Here is an 18,901-nt window from a genome sequence, read left to right as displayed (position 1 = left end):
GCATACTAAAAATAAAATTCTAAGCTCCTCAGCCAACTGGAAGGACTCCTGTTCTCTGCTAAGGGCATTCAAAAGTTAACCTGAAAAACCAGTTCAGCCCATGATGGGAAGTGGGGATCAGACATGCCTCATGATACCCTCCTCCCTTTGGAGTTCAGGCAAAACTGACCAGCATTAACATTAAAACAGAGACCTCAAGACTGACAAAACAGACTCTTTGTAGGAGTAAGATACTAACATGAGAGATAGCAGGCCCTGAAAGAAATTGAAGTATTTTACCCCAAAATATATTATTTGACATATTTTGAAATGACCCTGCAAAGCTGTCTCTTGTGGGGAAAATCTACATTCTGTAGAGAATCTTCTTCCCTTTTCAGGTTTTTTCTCTGATCCAGGAGAGAATTAACTAAGAGTCTGGTGCCCTTTTAATTCTGATAGGATACATTTACCATCTATTCTTTCTGAAGCCTGGCACTTGGAGGCTTCATCTGCATCATAAAATCCTTGGTCTCCACAACCCCTTATCTTAACTCAGATACTCCTTTCTGTTAATTCCAGGCCTTTCGATAAATTCCTTCAACCAATTGTCAATCAGAAGATTTTTGAATCTACCTATGACCTGGAAGCCCCCATTTGGAGTTGTCTCACCTATTCTGGATCAAACCAATGTTCATCTTATATGTATTGATTGATGTCTCGTGTCTCCCTAAAACATGTGAAACCAAGCTGTAGCTCAACCATCTTGGGCAGATGTTCTCAGGATCTTGTGGGGCTTTGTCAATGGGCCATGGTCACTCATATTTGGCTCAGAATAAATCTTCTCAAATATTTTTGACAGTACCCTCTAGGCCCCAGCAACCACTGATCTATGTTCTCTCTAGGGATTTGTTTATTTGGGACATTTTATGTAAATGGAATATCTTAGTTTACTTTTACTGCTGTAACAGAATACCAAAGACTGGGTAATTTATAATGAACAGAAATTTACTTCTTACAGTTCTAGAGGCTGGGAAATCCAAGATCAAGGTGCTGGCATCTTGGAGAAGGCCTTCCTGTTGTGTCGTAACATGGTGGAGAGTATCACATGGTGAAAGTGCAGAGAGGGCAGGAAGAGAGACCAAGAGGGGATGAACCTACTCCTGCAATAATAAACCTGAAACCGCCTTTGAAAAATTATGACAGTAAAAGAAATCTGACATGGCTGACTCCATCTTGATTCTAGCCTCACAAGCTGGCTGCCTTCATTTATTCCTGGGCATGGGCCAAGCTAACTTTGAGAGAAATTGAGTTTATAGTTTAAATGATAATAGCCCTTCCCCGAATCTAAACTGCCCTTATAAAATTAATGAAAGGCCGAGTTAGGAGGATGAGAGGGGTCTGAATGCTTCTGAGGTGTAGATGTAGTTTAAAAATGACCAGACATTATACTGAAGGCCACAAGATTTGCAACGTCCCCAATTATTCCTGCAAATAATATCACTATTGCAGAACCTGAGATTGGCCTTTTGAGATGGCTTTTGCGTTTCTGACAACCAGATGGCCCCACCCAGACCTGTAACTCAACTAGTCCTGTGGTCCCACCCAGAAGTGGGCTCAGCACATGAGGACCATTTTCCACACCCTTATGATTGCATCTCCAACCAATCAGCAGCCCCTATCCCCTAACCCCCTGCCTGCCAAACTGTCTTTAAAAAACTCCTGACCTCTGAGCCTTCAGTGAGATTGATTTGACTAATAACTCCATTTCCCACGTGGTGTGTCTGACCTCACGTCAATTAAGCTCTTTCTTTACTGCAATGCCATAATCTCCATGAATTGATTTTATTTGTGCAATGGGCAGGAAGAACTCATTAGATGGTTACAAACGAACTCCTGAGATAATGGCAGCCCCTTGGAAAGGTTCCGCCTCCCAAAACAGTCACAAGACAATTAAATTTCAAGAGGACTTTTGGAGGGGACAAACATTCAAACCATAGCATGGAATAATATAATCCCTGGACTTCCGTGACTAGCACAATGTTTTCAGAATCATACATGTTGTAGCACATATCAGAACTTCATTCTTCTTTTTATAGCAATCTGAATATTTTTGTTAATTTGTATACAGTCTCATCGTGGGTCTGTTAGTTTCATGAGAAAAGAGACCTGTAAGTCCAAACAACTCCCGTGATGCGAAGCGTCTTCTGCTTCTGCATTGTAACGTGGGTCTCTTACTTCATGGTTAGCTTCTCTCCCCAGCAGCATGATGCTTTTTGTGCATTCAGAACCCAGTTGATGACATAAGTTGATTGATTGCTTTAAGTATTTTATGCCACTAGGCAGCATCGTGACTCACTTAGGCCAGGTTAGGAAGAGACCTGCATGCATTTTCCTGCTGTTTAGAGGGAAAGTTCAAGTGTTGAAGTACAAGAAGACATTTGTTTGACTTTCACAAAGGCTTGTCTTTCTACTCTGGTGGGATCTTGAGCTATCACTGCTAATAGAATTAATAAATGTTCAGTGCTAAACTCCCCTGCTGTTGGATAGTCCTAAATGATTGTGCATATACACATAAGAAAGATCTTTCCCCAAGGCCCTGCTTCTGCGCATCACTTGAATGGCAAAGTCGAGTGAAGTAGTCTTATTGCCACGTTCCCCACAGTCAGTCACAGCTGTGTTATTTTAACCTGGACCTAAAGTTTCAGCATGAATTCAACCTTGGGCTAACAGTGCTTCTAATATGATAGCTTGGTTGGGATTTATTTTTGAAGACTATTTTCTGCTACTTAGGCAAAGCCTGGGTTCATTCATTCATTCATTCATCACACAGTTTTTAAGCCTCTGAAGGCTTTAGCTAGGTGCTAGGGATAGGATACAGAAATAAAAGATAATCCCTACTTTGGCCGGGCATGGTGGCTCATGCCTGTAATCCCAGCACTTTGGGAGGCCAAGGTGGGCAGATCACGAGGTCAGGAGATCAAGACCATCCTGGCTAACATGGTGAAACCCCATCTCTACTAAAAATACAAATAATTAGCCAGTCATGGTGGCGGGCACCTGTAGTCCCAGTGACTTGGGAGGCTGAGGCAGGTGAATGGCGTGAACCCGGGAGGCAGAGCATGCAGTGAGCTGAGATCGTGCCACTGCACTCCAGCCTGGGGTACAGAGAAAGACTCCGTCTCCAAAAAAAAAAAAAAAAGGTAATCCCTACTTTTCAGCAGTTCATGGTCTAGAGCAGAAGGCAGGCTAGGTTAGTGACTATCACAAAACAGTGAAATGATGAGCTATCTGGTAGAAGCACCTGATCCTATTAAGGGAGGAGGAGAGATATCAGGAGAGTATCTAAAGGAGGTGATTCCTGAGCTGACTCCTGAAGGGAAGGTAGAATTTAACCACATAAGTAATGGGGAAAACCTTTGGGCTTAGGAGCAGATGTGCAATGGATTTCCAGGCTGTTGGAACTGGCTGGGCTGAATGGTGTGGTTTAGGCTGTGTTGAGGCCTGAGACGGGAAGGGTGTCAAGATCAGAGCCCCCCAGTCTAAGAAGTTTGGCCATAAGCATGAGGCTATAGTCCCTTGACCGGTTAACTCAGGAGACTAGGCTGGATGTCCCCCATCGTTCTTCCAACTCTAATGTTCCATGATTCTTTTAAGTTTTTCTGACATAGGAAACAAAATGGATTATTTGTATTTTTTGTGGTTGTTTTCTATAGAGTTCAGAGACATGATTTTAGTAGCTTATACGGGGTCAGGACTGTGGGTCACGTATAGTATACAGTTTGTTCCACCATACACCATTTCTTTTTTTTTTTTTTTTTTTTTTTTGAGACTGAGTCTCACTCTTTTGCCCAGGCTGGAGTGCAGTGGCATGATCTCAGCTCACTGCCACCAAGTCTGGCTAACTTCTGTATTTTTAGTAGAGACGGGGTTTCAACCATATTGGCCAGGCTGGTTTTGAACTCCTGACCTCATGATCCACCCACCTCGGCCTCCCAAAGTGCTAGGATTACAGGCGTGAGCCACCGCGCCTGGCCACACCATTTCTATATTGCCACTGAGCTCAGATGTATTTGAAAAGTTGGAAATTCATTACAATATTAAGGTTGTATCGGTTCCTAAGCAATTTTTCCTAAGAAAGGGAAGCCCAGATTAGCAAGAGTGAAATTGTAACCTTAAGCTGGATAGGAAAAGGTACTTATAGACTGGTGCACAGGCAGGGCCTCTTCCAGAAGATGAGCCATGAGCACAGGTCCCTGGACTCCCTCCCTATAGAGGGGTGTGCCCAGCCTTTGCAGTCTTGCTCAGCTCCTGTTCATGTGGCTGCACAGCCACCATTGCCAGTTCTGCAAGAGCCCCTTCTTCACCTCTATCACCTGGACTTCCTCAAGCTGGCACTTCCAATCAAGTGTTTTCTACATTTTTTATAACCCCAAATCAACCTCCAGTCTAGCTGGGCTGTGCAAGCTATCCCCCAAAGTAACAATGACTCTGGTTGTCAACAGGCGTACATTTGAATGGTCAACCCACCCCCTGAATTTTCCCCCAATTTTGTGAATGGGAGGTTTTTCAAGAATGTCTGTGTCACCTTACAGGGGAAATCCCCATACTTTACAATTCTATGGCTTGGGATAATTTTTATTTTTACTTGTTAATGTGAAGATATTATATCTATTGTAAAAAAAAACTATATAAAATATATTTTTTAAGTAGGAAGACTGTAATCCTTCTCTCCAAATACAGGAAATCCTCATTTAACGTTGTTGATAGATCCTGTGACTTTAGTGGAAGGACATATAACAAAACCAATTTTCCCGTGGGCTGACTGATATAAAGAAGAGTTCAATTCCTATGGCATATTTCTGGTTACAAAAACATTACCAAGCTTCTAGATAAAGACAAAAACACTTCTAATATTACACATTGAAATAAATGTGAGTTATATGTATATTTGAGAAAGATTAATAAAAACAAGATGATTATTTACCCAGTGATTCCAGTTCAGGGTCATGGGTGGCCAGAGCCCACCATCTCTGCAGCTCTGCGTGCCAAATGGGACCCAGCCCGGATAGGATTCCCTCCCGTTTCGGGACACACTCACCCATACCCACACCCACTGAGACAGGGACCATTTAGACACACCAGTGAAGCCAACAGGCAGTTTTGGGATATGAAAGGAAAGCGGAGGACCCAGAAAAAACGCAAGCAGGCATGGGGAGAACGTGCCAAACCGACACAGACAGTGACCCTGCCAGGAATAGATTTTTATGTTCACATCAAAGTTGTAATGAAACAAAGCTGAATGCATTGACGTTATTTGAGGACCTGCGGCGCTCCAGGTAACCCAATTTTAACTCTTCCAAAAATGAGTGCTAACTGCTATTTCCACCAGGGCGGTACATCAGTGCCACTTGCGGCCCTCCACTGGTGGTTGATATCAAGGATAGAGGGACTCGGGGCGTCACAGAAGAGGGAGCGGAAACCCGCCTGCTGGATTCTCACCAAAGGACTTCCTCCCTCTTTTCTCCCTTACACAATTATGCAGACATTTCTGCATTGTTAGAAGGCTTTTCTTTTTGTCCAAAGACAATTAAAATGCTCCTTTCATAAAATTAGATATTTTTCCAAAGGGTTAAGAACTAGAGAGCCAGGCTTTGTACTATTCTCCTCTTCAAAACGCGGCATTGCTGTCATTTCACTCTTGATCCCAAATCAGCTTTCTAAAAATACAGTCAAATCATGCTGGGCTGCCTAAATATATTTGCAGTGAAGTAGTGAATAATTTGAAGTGACTAGTAGTCCACAAATGTTTTCTTTATATTAAATTTTCTGTTAAATTTAATAGAATCTCTTCATATTAAGAAAATCAAATAACCAGTACCTCTAAATTGAGTTATTTTCCTTCTTTTATTTTTTGAATTCCATGCAAATGAAATAGAATGTTACCAAAAGTCACTGGTAAATCGTTTTGGATTTTTTTAGACTTTCATGTATACAGAAATAACGACTATAAGAAGTTGATGAGGTGAGGGATATGTTAATTAGCTCAAATGATTTTTTTATAGTATGTACATAGATCAAAACATCACCTTGTACTCTATAAATATGCATACTTATTATTTGTCCATTAAAAATACATTTTAAAAATTAAAAGCAAGAAACAGCTGCAGAACTTTTCTACTAGCTTAGTACTTAGCTTTTGGACCTTTTCATCTAAAAGTTTATTTTTAGGAAAAGTTGTCCTCATGGAATCTAATCCTATATGATTCCACTTGGGGGCATGTTTTGGTAATTGTGGAATTATGATAGGGACAGGGAATTCGATTCAGCAAATGTAAATTCAATGCTTATAAATTATATTTTCTTTTGAGTGAATATTATAATCTTTTTTTCAAGTTGAATCGCCTGAACTACAATGAGTTTTGGTCTTCAACATATGAAGCCTCCTATTATTTTGGCTTTACTGAGTGAATTATGCCTGAAACGACCATGCTGATGAGATGTGTACAGTGGAGACATTTTTTTCTTTAAGAGATTGGAAATTAAAAAAAAATCCTAAAATGGGCATTTTAGGATTTCTAATTATCATCATCATCATCAGCATCATCATCTCCATTTTCCCCTTTACCTATTTGTTGCTAGGTAAGGCTAAGTAGGTACCATGTCATCAAACTCTCATACTTCCCAAGTGGATAGGTGTGTAATGCCAACAATTTTCATATGAGCAACTAAAATGACATTGCACTAGGTCTGTAACCCCCTGTGTTTCCTTCGTGGTACGACATATGAATGTTTCATTTCCAATTCATGTAAATCTTCCATCTTTGCCAAGTATTACATTGTGCCTATGTGTAGTTAACTGGGCCTTGAATGAGAGGATACTTAAATAGCCGTCAGCTTTCACCAATGTGAAATTACCTCCCAATGAACATCTTGCATAAATCTTTGTGGGTGAATTTTTTTAAAGATGGGAATGGATTATTTGATATTCAAGTATCCAGGAAATCCAACTTCGCAAATAGTCACTTCTTACACAATGACATAATCAACCTGCGTCATGATTGTGTCTAAGACCAGAGCTCAGATACAGGGGTGCCTGGAGGGCTGCTTCCACTTGCACCCCCATTCTTCTTGCATTCGTTGACCCTGTTCACCTTTCCTTTTATTCTACCCATCCTACAGGCTCTTTTCTCTCTGAAACTTTCCTTCTTTTGTACAATTATTTCCCCGATGTGGTTGGTCAGGCCATTGACTGCTCTCTGATAATCTGAGGGACTAGAACTGTGTCTTTAGAGTTGCCTGCTGCCAAAAGCCATTTCATCTTTTTTCCTCCCTCAATGTCTGGAACAATGATTTGTCGACAAAACTTACTTGTTCAAACAGACTTTTATTTTTTCTTTCTGATGCCAGAACACCCAACACAAGCCAGTTTAAACTGACAAGAATTAGACTGGGTGGGGTGGCTGACACCTGTAATCCCAACATTCTGGGAGGCCGAGGCGGGTGGATCACCTGAGGTCAGGAGTTCGAAACCAGCCTGGCCAACATGGAGAAATCCCATCTCTACTAAAAATACAAAAAAAATTAGCTGGGCGTGGTGGCATGCACCTGTACTTCCAGCTACTCAGGAGGCTGAGGCAGGAGAATTGCTTGAGCCCAGAGGTGGAGGTTGCTGTGAGCTGAGATCGTGCTACCACACTCCAGCCTTGCTGACAGAGCAAGTCTCCATCTAAAAACAAAAACAAAAAACACCCAAAACTGAAAAGAATAAAATAGCTAATACAATTGAAAAGTCTGGGGCTAGCCTCTGGATTAGGTGGGATCCAAGGTCTCAGGGGAGCGTGTCAAGATCCCTCTCCTTTTCTTGGCTGTCTTCTTCTAAATGGTGTCTACTCACTGTCACCTGGTCCCTTTGTAGTTCTAAGATAGGCTCCAGTCCCATCTCCAGCCTCTTAACAACTCCACAAGAAATCATTCAACACATGTTACTTGTACATCTATTACGTGCAAGGCAATATTCTACACTCTGGGGATAGAGCAATGAACAAAACAGTCACAAATCTTTAGCTTACTTCTGCTGATTCTCTCTTCCACAAAAATTCTAATAATGTCTCAATAAATTATTTCGGACTGGTCTGGCAGGGGTCACCAGCCCAACCCTAAAGTGAATGGGGGAATCAGCCCCACCAGGACTGGAGGGACTTGGCTGGGTTGGAGGGAAGTTCCCCAAAGGAACGTCATCAAGGCACTGTTGCCACCAGGGTAAAGAATGGATGGTGCAAAGTAAGCAAAAACAGTAGCTGGCCACCATGCCTACCACCATCAATCGATGTTCATTGATTTGCAGCCTGGCCAGCTCTGTGGTTCTTGTACTCCATGCTCTCCTGTTTCCTCAGTCAGGCCACTTTCAGCCCCAGTGTTCCTGACGCACAACTTTCTTCCCTTTGGCTGCAGCTCCAGATGAAGATGAGTGAGCGGGCCGCCTCGCTGAGCACCATGGTACCCCTGCCTCGCAGCGCCTACTGGCAGCACATCACACGGCAGCACAGCACGGGGCAGCTCTACCGCCTGCAAGGTAAGCGTGGGGCTGCCTGTGTCCAGGGTGTGGGCCAGGCCTGGGAGTACTGGGGAGGGGGCTCAGCTCAACTCGCAGCTGCATGCATGCTGGTTAGTGCCCTTCCTCCAAAGGTAGGACCCCCATCAAGGCCTCACACATGAGGCACTTCATCTTTGTAGAGCCAAATATCTGTATGGCTCTACAGATATTTGTATCTATCACAGTATCCTGGGGGAAGTCACTTAAAATGCAGATTCTTGGGTTTCATCCCCAGAGACTCTAGATCTTAAGGCATAGGATGTGGCTGAGCAATCTGCACTTTTAACAGACCGTACACAGGGTCTGGGCGAGGGGCCAGGGACCAGGCCTCAAGAAATGATGTAGTGGACTGATGAATCACAGCATCAGCATTACTTGAAGTCTTGCTAGAAATGCAAATTTCCATGCCTTTCCCCAGACCTACTGAATCAGGAGCTCTGAGGGTGGGGCCAGGCCACCTGCATTTGAACAAGCCCTCCAGGTGGTTCTCCCGAGAGCTCAGGTTTAGGAGCCAACGTTTGGCTGGATGGGGCCCTGGACTGAGGCCAGAAGCCATGGCTTCAGGTTTGCTGAATGACTTTAGGCAAATCAAAGTAAGCTCTTCTTCCAGAGAAGTGGTCTCTGAAGCATGACACAGAACAGCCCATAGTGTGGACAATATCAACAATTAAAAAATCTATTTAAACTGGCGGGGCATGGTGGCTCACGCCTGTAATACCAGCACTTTGGGAGGCCAAGGCGATTCAGATCACCTGAAGTCAGGAGTTGAAGGCCAGCCTGGCCAACATGGTGAAACCCTGTCTCTACTAAAAAAAAAAAAGTACAAAATTTAGCTGGGCATGGTGGCCTGTGCCTGTAATCCCAGCTGAGTCGGGGAATCACCTGAACCTGGGAGGCGGTGGTTGCAGTGAGCCAGAATCGCACCATTGCACTCCAGCCTGGGGAACAAGAGCAAAACTCCGTCTCAAAACAACAACAACAAAAATTCTATTTAAACCTGTCCTTTCAAACATATTTTTTTTGTTTTGTTTTTCATTTCATAGTACATAAGAACAGCTTATTATGTTATGCACCTATGTGGGGGATACTTGCAAAAAAACTTTTTTTTTTTTTTTTTTTTTTTGAGACGGAGTCTCGCTCTGTCACCCACGCTGGAGTGCAGTGGCGCGATCTCGGCTCCCTGCAATTTCCGTGCAAAAAAACTCTTTAATGATGAGGTGCAAGACCACCAAATGAAACAGCATGCATTAGACTACACGCAGTTTACGTGCAGAAATTTGCTGAATAATTGAATGTAAGAATGAATGAATGACCATGGGAGGCCACGGCCTCAGTCCTCCATGCTGAACCCTGGTCATGACAGCCTTTTTTCCTCAGTCTTCGCTGTTGGTCCTTTCACCCCCAGGCAGCTTTTCCTGTATGCTGCGCCTGTCCCTCCTCCTAGTTAACTCCTGCTCACCTCCAGGTCTCACCTCCAGTGCCCCTCAGGCTCCAAGAAAGCCCTCAGGACTTTCTTGTAACTTGCATGGACATCTCTGATTATGTGCAGTCATAAGATGCAGATGATGACCCAGTTTTCATTTCATATATATCTATGTGGCCACTTGACTCATGGTCAGCTCTCCCAGGAAGCAATAATGTACAGGAGGGAGGAGAGCTGTGCCTCCTTCTGTCTTTATCATTGTATCCCCCGGTGCCTTGTACGCCTTCCATCCGGATTTGTTGAAAGAATGCATAATGTTAAGAAGGCACTGGGGGTATTTACATTTTAGTTTTCATGACTCTGTGCTCTGTTCACTAGCAGAGAGCAGGGCACATAGCAGATGCTGCAAAAAAAAAAAAAGATCCTGAGTTCCTGAGTGCCTCTGTGAGCAGCTGAGCAAATGACTGAATTAATAATTGAAAAATAAGCTTACCTTCCAAGATATCTCTGCAGAGAGAGTGAGTTAGATCAGGTTGTCACTATGCCATTGATTCTCATTTCAACTTCAAAAATGTTTGCAATATTTGAGTTATATCATCACAATTTTTGTCATATACATACCAGAATGTTACTCAATTTTATTCTCTTCTATTGTAATATACCTTTTTTTTAAAAAGCCTATTTTACTACCTTAATACTGTTAGATCCACGGGTTATACTTTTTTTTTTTTTTTTTTTTTTTTTGAAGCAGGGTCTGGCTCTTCACCTAGGCTGGAGTGCAGTGGTGCGATCATGGCTCACTGCAGTTTCAACCTCCTGGGCACCAGTGATCCTTCTGCCTCAGCCTCCCAAATAGCTGGGACTACAAGTGTGTACCACCGAGCCCAGCTAATTTATTATTTTTTATGTTTAGTAGAGAGGGTGTCTTACTATGTTGCCCAGACTGGTCTCAAACTTCTGAGCTCAAGCAGTCCTGCCTCGGCCTCCCAAAGTGCTGGAATTACAGGTATCAGCCACTGCACCCAGCTAGTTATGCTTTTTAATAGACAATAAAATAATAATAAGTACTGAAGATTTAAAAGATGTTCACAGAGTACCTAAAATTATCTTGCTTATTACAAGTGGCTATTTAAACAAGTACTTTTTTAAAAAAAGTTTTTTTTCTTCTACCTATACTACCTACCTTCCCTCTCCCCTCCTTTTCATCCCCCTTAGAAAAAGAAAATAGGATTGGGAAAAATTAATGACTTGGTGGCCTGGGGGATGCCATATGATGAAGTTACAGAGCCTTTAATTTCTTCTTGTTTTTCTGGTGATTATGGTTGTAATTCCTCTGGCCAATTCATCTACATTGATGAATTCCAGGCTTTTTTTTTTTTTTTTTCTGGCAGATCTGGAGGTTAAGGTTGGAAATCATACAGACCCCTTATGGAGGAATTTACCAAATTGGTTTGAGAATAATGGTCATTTTCTTCAAATGTAGTCTTCGAGAGCCACCTGCTGGTTGATTTGGGGATTATCATTTTATTACAGTTTTTGGTGGGGAAAGGGAGGTGCTGGTTTTGACATGTGCTGCACAAGACATACATAATCTACCCTCACTGCTTCTCCCACTTCATTTTAAAATTTTCATAGAAATTCTCTTCTATAATTATGCAGATACAAAATCTACATTGGAAGTAGGTTTATAATGAAAACTGGCTGGACGTGGTGTCTCATGCCTGTAATCACAGCACTTTGGGAGGCCGAGGTGGGTGGATCACCTGAGATCAGGAGTTCAAGACCAGCCTGGCCAACATGGTCAAACCCCACCTCTACTAAAAATACAAAAATTAGCTGGGCATGGTGGCGGGCGCCTGTAATTCCAGCTACTCAGAAGGCTGAGGTGGGAGAATCGCTTGAACCCAGGAGGCAGGGGTTGCAGTGAGCCAAGATCATCATGCCACTGCACTCCTGCCTGGGCAACAAGACTGAAACTCTGTCTCAGTTAAAAAAAAAAAAAAAAAAAAGAAAAGAAAACTATGGAAGAAACTTACAGAAGCAATCAACAAGTTTATGTTGAACACTATTCGCTGGATTCTTTTAGGAATGCATCGGATAAAACAACAGCAGTTACATCAGTAGCTTTTCACAAATTATGTTCCTTGGAAAGCTAACTCTGGTAGACAGCACCTTCCCCCTAAGAAAAGTACTGTGGTCAAACGAGTTTGGGGGAAATGCTACATGTTAAATTCTCATGGAGAGTCAGAAAACAAATCAATTAATTTCAGGGCTCTGAGATGTCCTGCAGTAAAAAACCTGATTAAACTTGTTTAAACCAAAGCTCTGCACATCTATTTGGACATGAAACCTTTTCTCCCTCTTGTTATATGAATAAACATTCACATGCCACCAGTGCAGTGCTGAAATCTCAGATTTCATCATTATGAGGGAGACAAGCCATATTCAATGGGGTCTTTCTAAAAGCTACTCTTTGTGAGGACCTACTGTATACCGGCTTTCACTGGCACCTAACATACATGATCTCATTTAGATCCCAGAACAGCTGCCTGACAGGGTATCTTATTCTCATTTGCTGTTAGGAAACTGAGAATTTGAAGGGTTATTGATGGGTCCAAGTCTACCTATCTAGTAAGTAGCAAAGATTGTAAGGTTTTTATCTCTCATTCATCCATCCATCTGTTCTTTGTTTACTCAGTAAATGTTTATTGAGCATCTAGTTTAGGCCAAGCGCTGTGCTAGATGACAGACATACCTGGGGTCCTAGGCAGGGACATTCCTTCCCTCTCGGAGCTTATAATCTAGTGGAGAGTCACAACCCATGATCAAGCAAACATAGTTAATTTCAGATTTGGTATATGGAGCAGTGGAAAAGAACGTTTTTATGACAAAGAAAGTGAGGCAGAGCTGTTGGTTTTGAGAAGACGCTGACAAAGGTACTTCTTGAGATGGGGTAGTCAGTGGAAGCCCCTGCAACACCCCAAGACCTTAAGTCTAAAAGAGGCAGCCATACCGAGAGCCAGGGGAAGGCATTCTCCATAGAGAGGTCAGCAAATGCAAAGGCCCTGAGTCAGAAATGAGCTGCGGGCGTTCAAAGATCAGGAAGGAGCCAGTGTGGCTGCTGCCTAAGGGGCAGAAAGAGACAGCCGGGGTGGTGATTACAGATGATCAAGACTTGCTTATTCTAAGTGTGAGGGGAAGCATTAGAGGGTCCTCAGCATGGCAATGTCAGATTTAATTGATATTTTCATTCAAGGGATTGCAAGAGAACAGGAGAGGAAGTGGGTGACTAGACCCAAGGCTGTTGCACATGAGCACCGGAGTGTCTGGCTTCAGTACAATGTTCCTCTAACTCTCTCGCCTCCTTCTCAAAGTTATCATCTCAGCAATCTTCACCCTTAGGCCAAGGTGCTTCATTGCTCCGGTATTTTCAGAACTCTTCTGTGGGAATTGCCTTGGAAGATAGCATCACTTGTTTCAAAACAAAAACAAGAAAAACTAGGCACCTATATCACAGATCGGACTTGAGATAATTTGAGGAAATCAAAGAGTGGCACTAAACAGTTGTGTCACTGAACCAGGCGTCTTCCATGTAGCCTTATGTGGTTCTCCTGACAAGCACGGGAGTTGGTGAGAGTGGGACTATCCTCTCCATTTCAATGACTGAAGAAACAGAGACCTTTGGGGGTTAAGGTCTTACTCCAGGCCACGTGGCTGGTGGATGCAGGCACAGGCATTAGCACTCCGGGGCTCTGACTTCTAATCCAGGCCTATCGCCTTCATCATGTGGTCTTACCTGTGGGAGGAAATCATTCCTCCATGAGTGATTTCAAATGCAGATTCCCTGAGACCGAAATGCCTCCAGAGGACTCATTCCAACTCATGCAATTTACATATTTATTTTAAAGATGATAGATTCTTGGAGCAAGGGGCTACTTTGGAGAAGTTAACATTGTTTTTTTCAATATTAATCCTAACACGGTCACAAATCTCAAACGGGCAGAAGTTAAGAGGGAAGCAATAGATTCAGATCCAAGCAAATGTGAAAGGTCTCAAACCCGCATGTCTACAGGGTCCAGGCAGGCTATGCAGATGAGTAAACGGGACGGGTATAGGAGTGGCAGGGTCCCTGGTGGATGTCAGGGAGAGCAGGCAGTCTGCTGTCTGCAGTTGGTCATGCTTAGCAGAATGTAGGGCTAGTTTTGCCTTCCAGTTTTCCAGGAGTACAGGGAAACTGACATCTTTATGGGCAGTCGGCAGCTATTTAAATATTAATAAGCAATTCCAAATGTTTTAAAGCCTGGGCCGGGCGCGGTGGCTCACGCCTGTAATCCCAGCACTTTGGGAGGCCGAGGCAGGCGGATCACGAGGTCAGGAGATCGAGACCATCCTGGCTAACACGGTGAAACCCCGTCTCTACTAAAAATACAGAAAAATCAGTCGGGCGTGGTGGCGGGCGCCTGTAGTCCCAGCTACTTGGGAGGCTGAGGCAGGAGAATGGCGTGAACCTGGGAGGCGGAGCTTGCAGTGAGCCGAGATCGCGCCACTGTGCTCCAGCCTGGGCGACAGAGCGAGACTCCGTCTCAAAAAAAAAAAAAAGCCTGTGGAGGCCAGAGAACACGTCTGGGCCCAGACAGGTCATTACCAGCTTGTGACTTTTGTGTGAACTGCAACAACGTGGGGAGCGTTGGGAAGCCTTTCATTCCGTTTGCTGGCCTTATACTAAACACAGCATTCAAACCATGCAGGAAGGACTCAGCCCTCAGGATAGAAGCTGTAAGCGTTTTCATTTTGACTTGACGTCAAGTGAATGCTGTCAGTCATTTTTCTGTGTAGTTGACTAAAAATTTGGATTCTGCACTAACAAGATTTGTCTGGTCTCTGCTTCCTGAAGGAGGTTTTGATACACTGTAATGAAGATATTCCTGAATTTTTACTTATAGTACTCAAACTCATTAATACAATTTTTCTGCATTATAGTGTGTGCATGCGTCTGTGTGTTGGAAGGAGAATAGAATATGTGTTCAAACTGGCTGGGAGTTTGGGAGAAATGATTTCTAATTATTTGGGATATTTTGATATTCAAGACTTAGCTAATAATAATCACTGCTGTTGTGTACTAGCAATGATATGACTGGATATATCATTTTCCTTTGGTTCAGATCTGAGTCTTGCAAATATCTGAATCCAAGATGTTCTTTTTTGCTTGTTTCTGTTTTGGTGTTGAGACCGTAGTCATCTATTTAAGACTGTGCAGCTCATGAAGCCATTTCTACTTCCTTTGTTCTTCAACAGTACTGTGAGGAGGGGGAACAAGTGCTTTCTCCCCATTCCTCAGGAGTGGAAAATGAGTCAAAGTGATGTTGTTCCTTGTCTAAGTTCATGCTTCTGGGAGGAAGATCAAATGGGACTTGAACTGAGGTCAGGGCTGCTTGTGATAAAATGATAGAGCATAAACTCAAGGCTTAAGGGCCACACGCCATCATTAACATTTTTGCATGGTTCAGTGTTTAAAAACAACGTTGCCAGGTGTGGTGCTCATGCTTGTAATCTCAGCACTTTGGGAGGCCAAGGCAGATCACTTGAGCCCAGGAGTTTGAGACCAGCCTAGGCAACGTGGCGAGACCCCGTCCCTACAAAAAGTACAAAAATTAGTCGCGTGTGGTGGCACACACCTGTGGTCCCAATTACTCGGGAGGCCGTGGTGGGAGGATCACCTGAGCTCAAGAGCTTGAGGCTGCAGTGAGCTGAGATCATGCCACTGCACTCCAGCCCGGGTGAAAAAAAATGCATAAAAATAAAATAAAATAAAAACAACATTGTTTTGAATGTGTGTGGGTGGGGCGGACATGCTCCACTGGCTGCAGTCCTGCTTCTTGTGCCTGCTTGATCCACACATTTACTCACCAAGGCTGCGGAAGTTTGTTCCGAAGGCTTTGCGCTGAGTCCTGAGTTCTTCACCTAGCAGTGTACGGTTCTTTGCTTGTGGTAACCCTTGGCCAGCAGGTGGCAGTAGAACCTCCAGTTTCTGTTAAATCAGGGAAGTATTATCTACAGGGATAGGCAAACAACGGCTTGTGAGCCAAATCCAGCCTGCTGACTATTTTCATTAATAAAGCATTATTAGGACGACATTCATTACATATTAAGTATGGCTGCTTTTGTGCTACAGGCAGCAGGGCTGAGTAGCGGCAATGAGACCATATGGTCTGCAAAACCTAATATATTTAGTGTCTGGCTCTTTCTAGAAAATGCTTGACAACCCTTATATTATTAACATGTCACAAAGGGGGCTAATAGGGATCTTGTGTGTTGCCTTCTTGACTTTTAAAACTCCGTTTGGTCTGAAATCTAAACCTGAAATAATAAAGGCTAAATAAATTTTAGGAAGTTCTCCTTAACATTTACAAGATCACCAAAGTATAAGCATAAAACTGCCTTATTGCTGCTCAGGTTTCCAGAATATTCTAGCTAAAAGTTTCCATAGTTCTATCCCATTTCTCCTAAATACCCTGGATATCGGGATTTATGCAGATGAAAAATTAAGGAAGAAAATAATTGCAATGGACTGACCATGGCTCAGCCCAAAGGCCACATGCAGATGATATGTAATTCATGCAATCTCTGTGACTTATTTACATATCATCGTGAGTGGCCTTTGGAAAAAATTCTGCCTTAAGTACATTGACTTATTTCTGTTATAGAGAAAGTTGTTGCCAGCTAATTTGTGGGCTTTCTTGAAATGTAACTGTTGATTTTAAATTCTTTTTGGAAAAGATGTTGGCAGCCCTCTGAAGCTTCATCGAACAGAGACTTTTCCAGCCTACAGATCTGAGCACTGACAGTAACTGCCAAGAATTGTTAACACACTTGCGATGTGTCAGCCACAGATTCACCCAGGAGGTCACAGAATGACAGCAAGGAAGTGACGACAAAGGGAAGAAGCTTAAAGTCATGGCTAATTGTGTGGTCATTGGAAAACTCTGCAATACAATAATTTTCTTTATTTTCTTTTTCTTTTTTAAATTCTTAGCGTAATTGAAACGTGCTCTATAGATATTGACTCTGTGTTCCCTCTTTTACAGCTGGACAGAAAGAAGTCAATGTCACGAAATGATTTTCTATTGTAGATACCTTGTCCCTTGCACTTCTCTGAATCTGTCCTTTTGTGGATTCTTGTGATTTTCCTTCCAAGTGTTTCAGTTGTATGACAGTCAGTATTGACAATAAAATGGCTCTTAATTATTTGTTATTTGTTTACACCCTATTCCTCAGTTCTCATTACTGTTGTTCTGATTAACTACTGGAAATTATATATGATTATATCACCAATTAGTTAAATCAGTGCTTTGACTCACTCTTATCTGTTCTGTTCAAAACTATTCGTTCAAAGAACCCGTTAGTATTGTTTACAGGGTGACAGTTTCTCTCATATGCTTTCCTCACCCCCTTACCCCCTTTTTTAAAAGCCTTTATTTTGTTCGGAGTATCTTCATAAAACATTTGAAAATAAAAGATCATTCTTCACCCTTATGTTCTTTGGATTCTGGCAACATGTTTTTCTCTATCCTGGTATTTCTGAAGGGTGTGTGGACATTTTTCATGCGAGCTGTGAGTGTATCGTGTATTGTGTCTAATATGAATTCAACCATTCACGCATTTGCTCACTCATTCATTAACGTGGTCTGTATTGAGCATCTATGAGTTTCCGGCACTGTACTGGAGTTCAGGGATGTAGAAATCAAAAGACACAGTCTTTGTTGCCAAAGACCTTAATTCCAGAAGAGTACCACAAGAAAATCAAGTTGGAAATATCATACAGTGACACCTGCTAAATGGGCCCCCAGTGGCCATGAACTTCTAAAGAGAAGGTCAGTGCTGCATGTGAATTGAATTTTGTGAGCACCTAAAGTTAGAGTTCCTCTAAAGCTGCAGAGCAAGCAGGGATAGCGCCTGCCTGGTTCACTACTCTTTGCCAGATAAAATACAGGATACCCAATTAAATTTGAATTTCAGATAAGCAATGCATAGTTTCATAGATCTGAGTTAGCCGGGATTTCCTGGGACACTGCTGGTCAGAATGTGTTTTTTAAGGGGTTGAGAAATACTGGGGAAAGGATTGAATTCAACTAACAATTAATTAGTAGATTAGGGATATATAAATTGTTTAGTGCTAATGGCTTCCCCGAAATGCATCTGTGTTCTCTCCGGGTTCTCTGTAGCATCTTTTCACACAATTTTAGCTGATCGTACTTCTCTCAGGGGTCTTCATTTTTGTCTTTTAAAAATTTGGTTTGCCAGGCACATTTGATAATTACCTCACTGTTCATTTTCCTGACTTTATCTGGTTCTTATTTATTTTCTTTCTCTTCTAAGACTGTCTCATAAGAGATTCTCCATGATTCCCAGAGCCTTGGCAGCCAATGGGAGAATTACGTTGAAGAAGTAGATAAAGGAAATGGAATTAAAGAAATAATTATAATTTTAATGAAGTTAAAATTACTGAAGCAAGCCTCAAGCTAATGAGTGTGAAAAGAAATGTTGCTGAATGTAGGTAACTGTAAGTGAGAACCTCTTTAAGGGTTTTTAAGAAAAGAAACGTATTGACAGAAAAGAGTGTTCGATTCGGTTATGCTATCAGCGTTTATTTATTGCCGGGCACAAGTCTAAGTGCTTCTGTGGTATTATCTCAATCGCCACAATAGCTCCGTGAGGTGAGTATAATTATCTTCGTTTTACAGATGGGGAAACTGAGCCTCAAGGAGTCTAAGTTATGTAATTAATATGCCCAAGATCTTTGACCTATTAAATGGTAGATTCATGTTTGAACCCAGGTAATCTGATGCCTGAATCTGCTTTGTAAATCCCTAAGGCTGGCTTCCGTAGGGGAAAGCAAACTTATTCTG

The 18,901-nt window shown here is 42.5% G+C and overlaps 1 protein-coding gene across 3 annotated transcripts in view; it reads left to right on the top strand.

Moving 5' to 3' along the window:
* DOK5 (docking protein 5) overlaps positions 1-17,525 on the top strand; it is a 177,747-nt gene extending 160,222 nt beyond the window's left edge. For all 3 annotated transcript variants that reach the window (XM_003252954.3, XM_030826415.1, XM_030826414.1), the window contains exons 7-8: positions 8,431-8,551; positions 16,773-17,525. In XM_003252954.3, the coding sequence (XP_003253002.1) occupies positions 8,431-8,551; positions 16,773-16,837 (186 nt within the window). In that variant the 3' untranslated portion in view covers positions 16,838-17,525. The remainder of the gene's footprint in view (positions 1-8,430; positions 8,552-16,772) is intronic.
* Positions 17,526-18,901: the final 1,376 nt, after the last annotated feature.

The sequence above is a fragment of the Nomascus leucogenys genome, chromosome 13 (assembly GCF_006542625.1).
Source record: "Nomascus leucogenys isolate Asia chromosome 13, Asia_NLE_v1, whole genome shotgun sequence".
Lineage (NCBI taxonomy): Eukaryota > Metazoa > Chordata > Mammalia > Primates > Hylobatidae > Nomascus > Nomascus leucogenys.
This window is presented reverse-complemented; position numbering and strand designations above follow the sequence as displayed.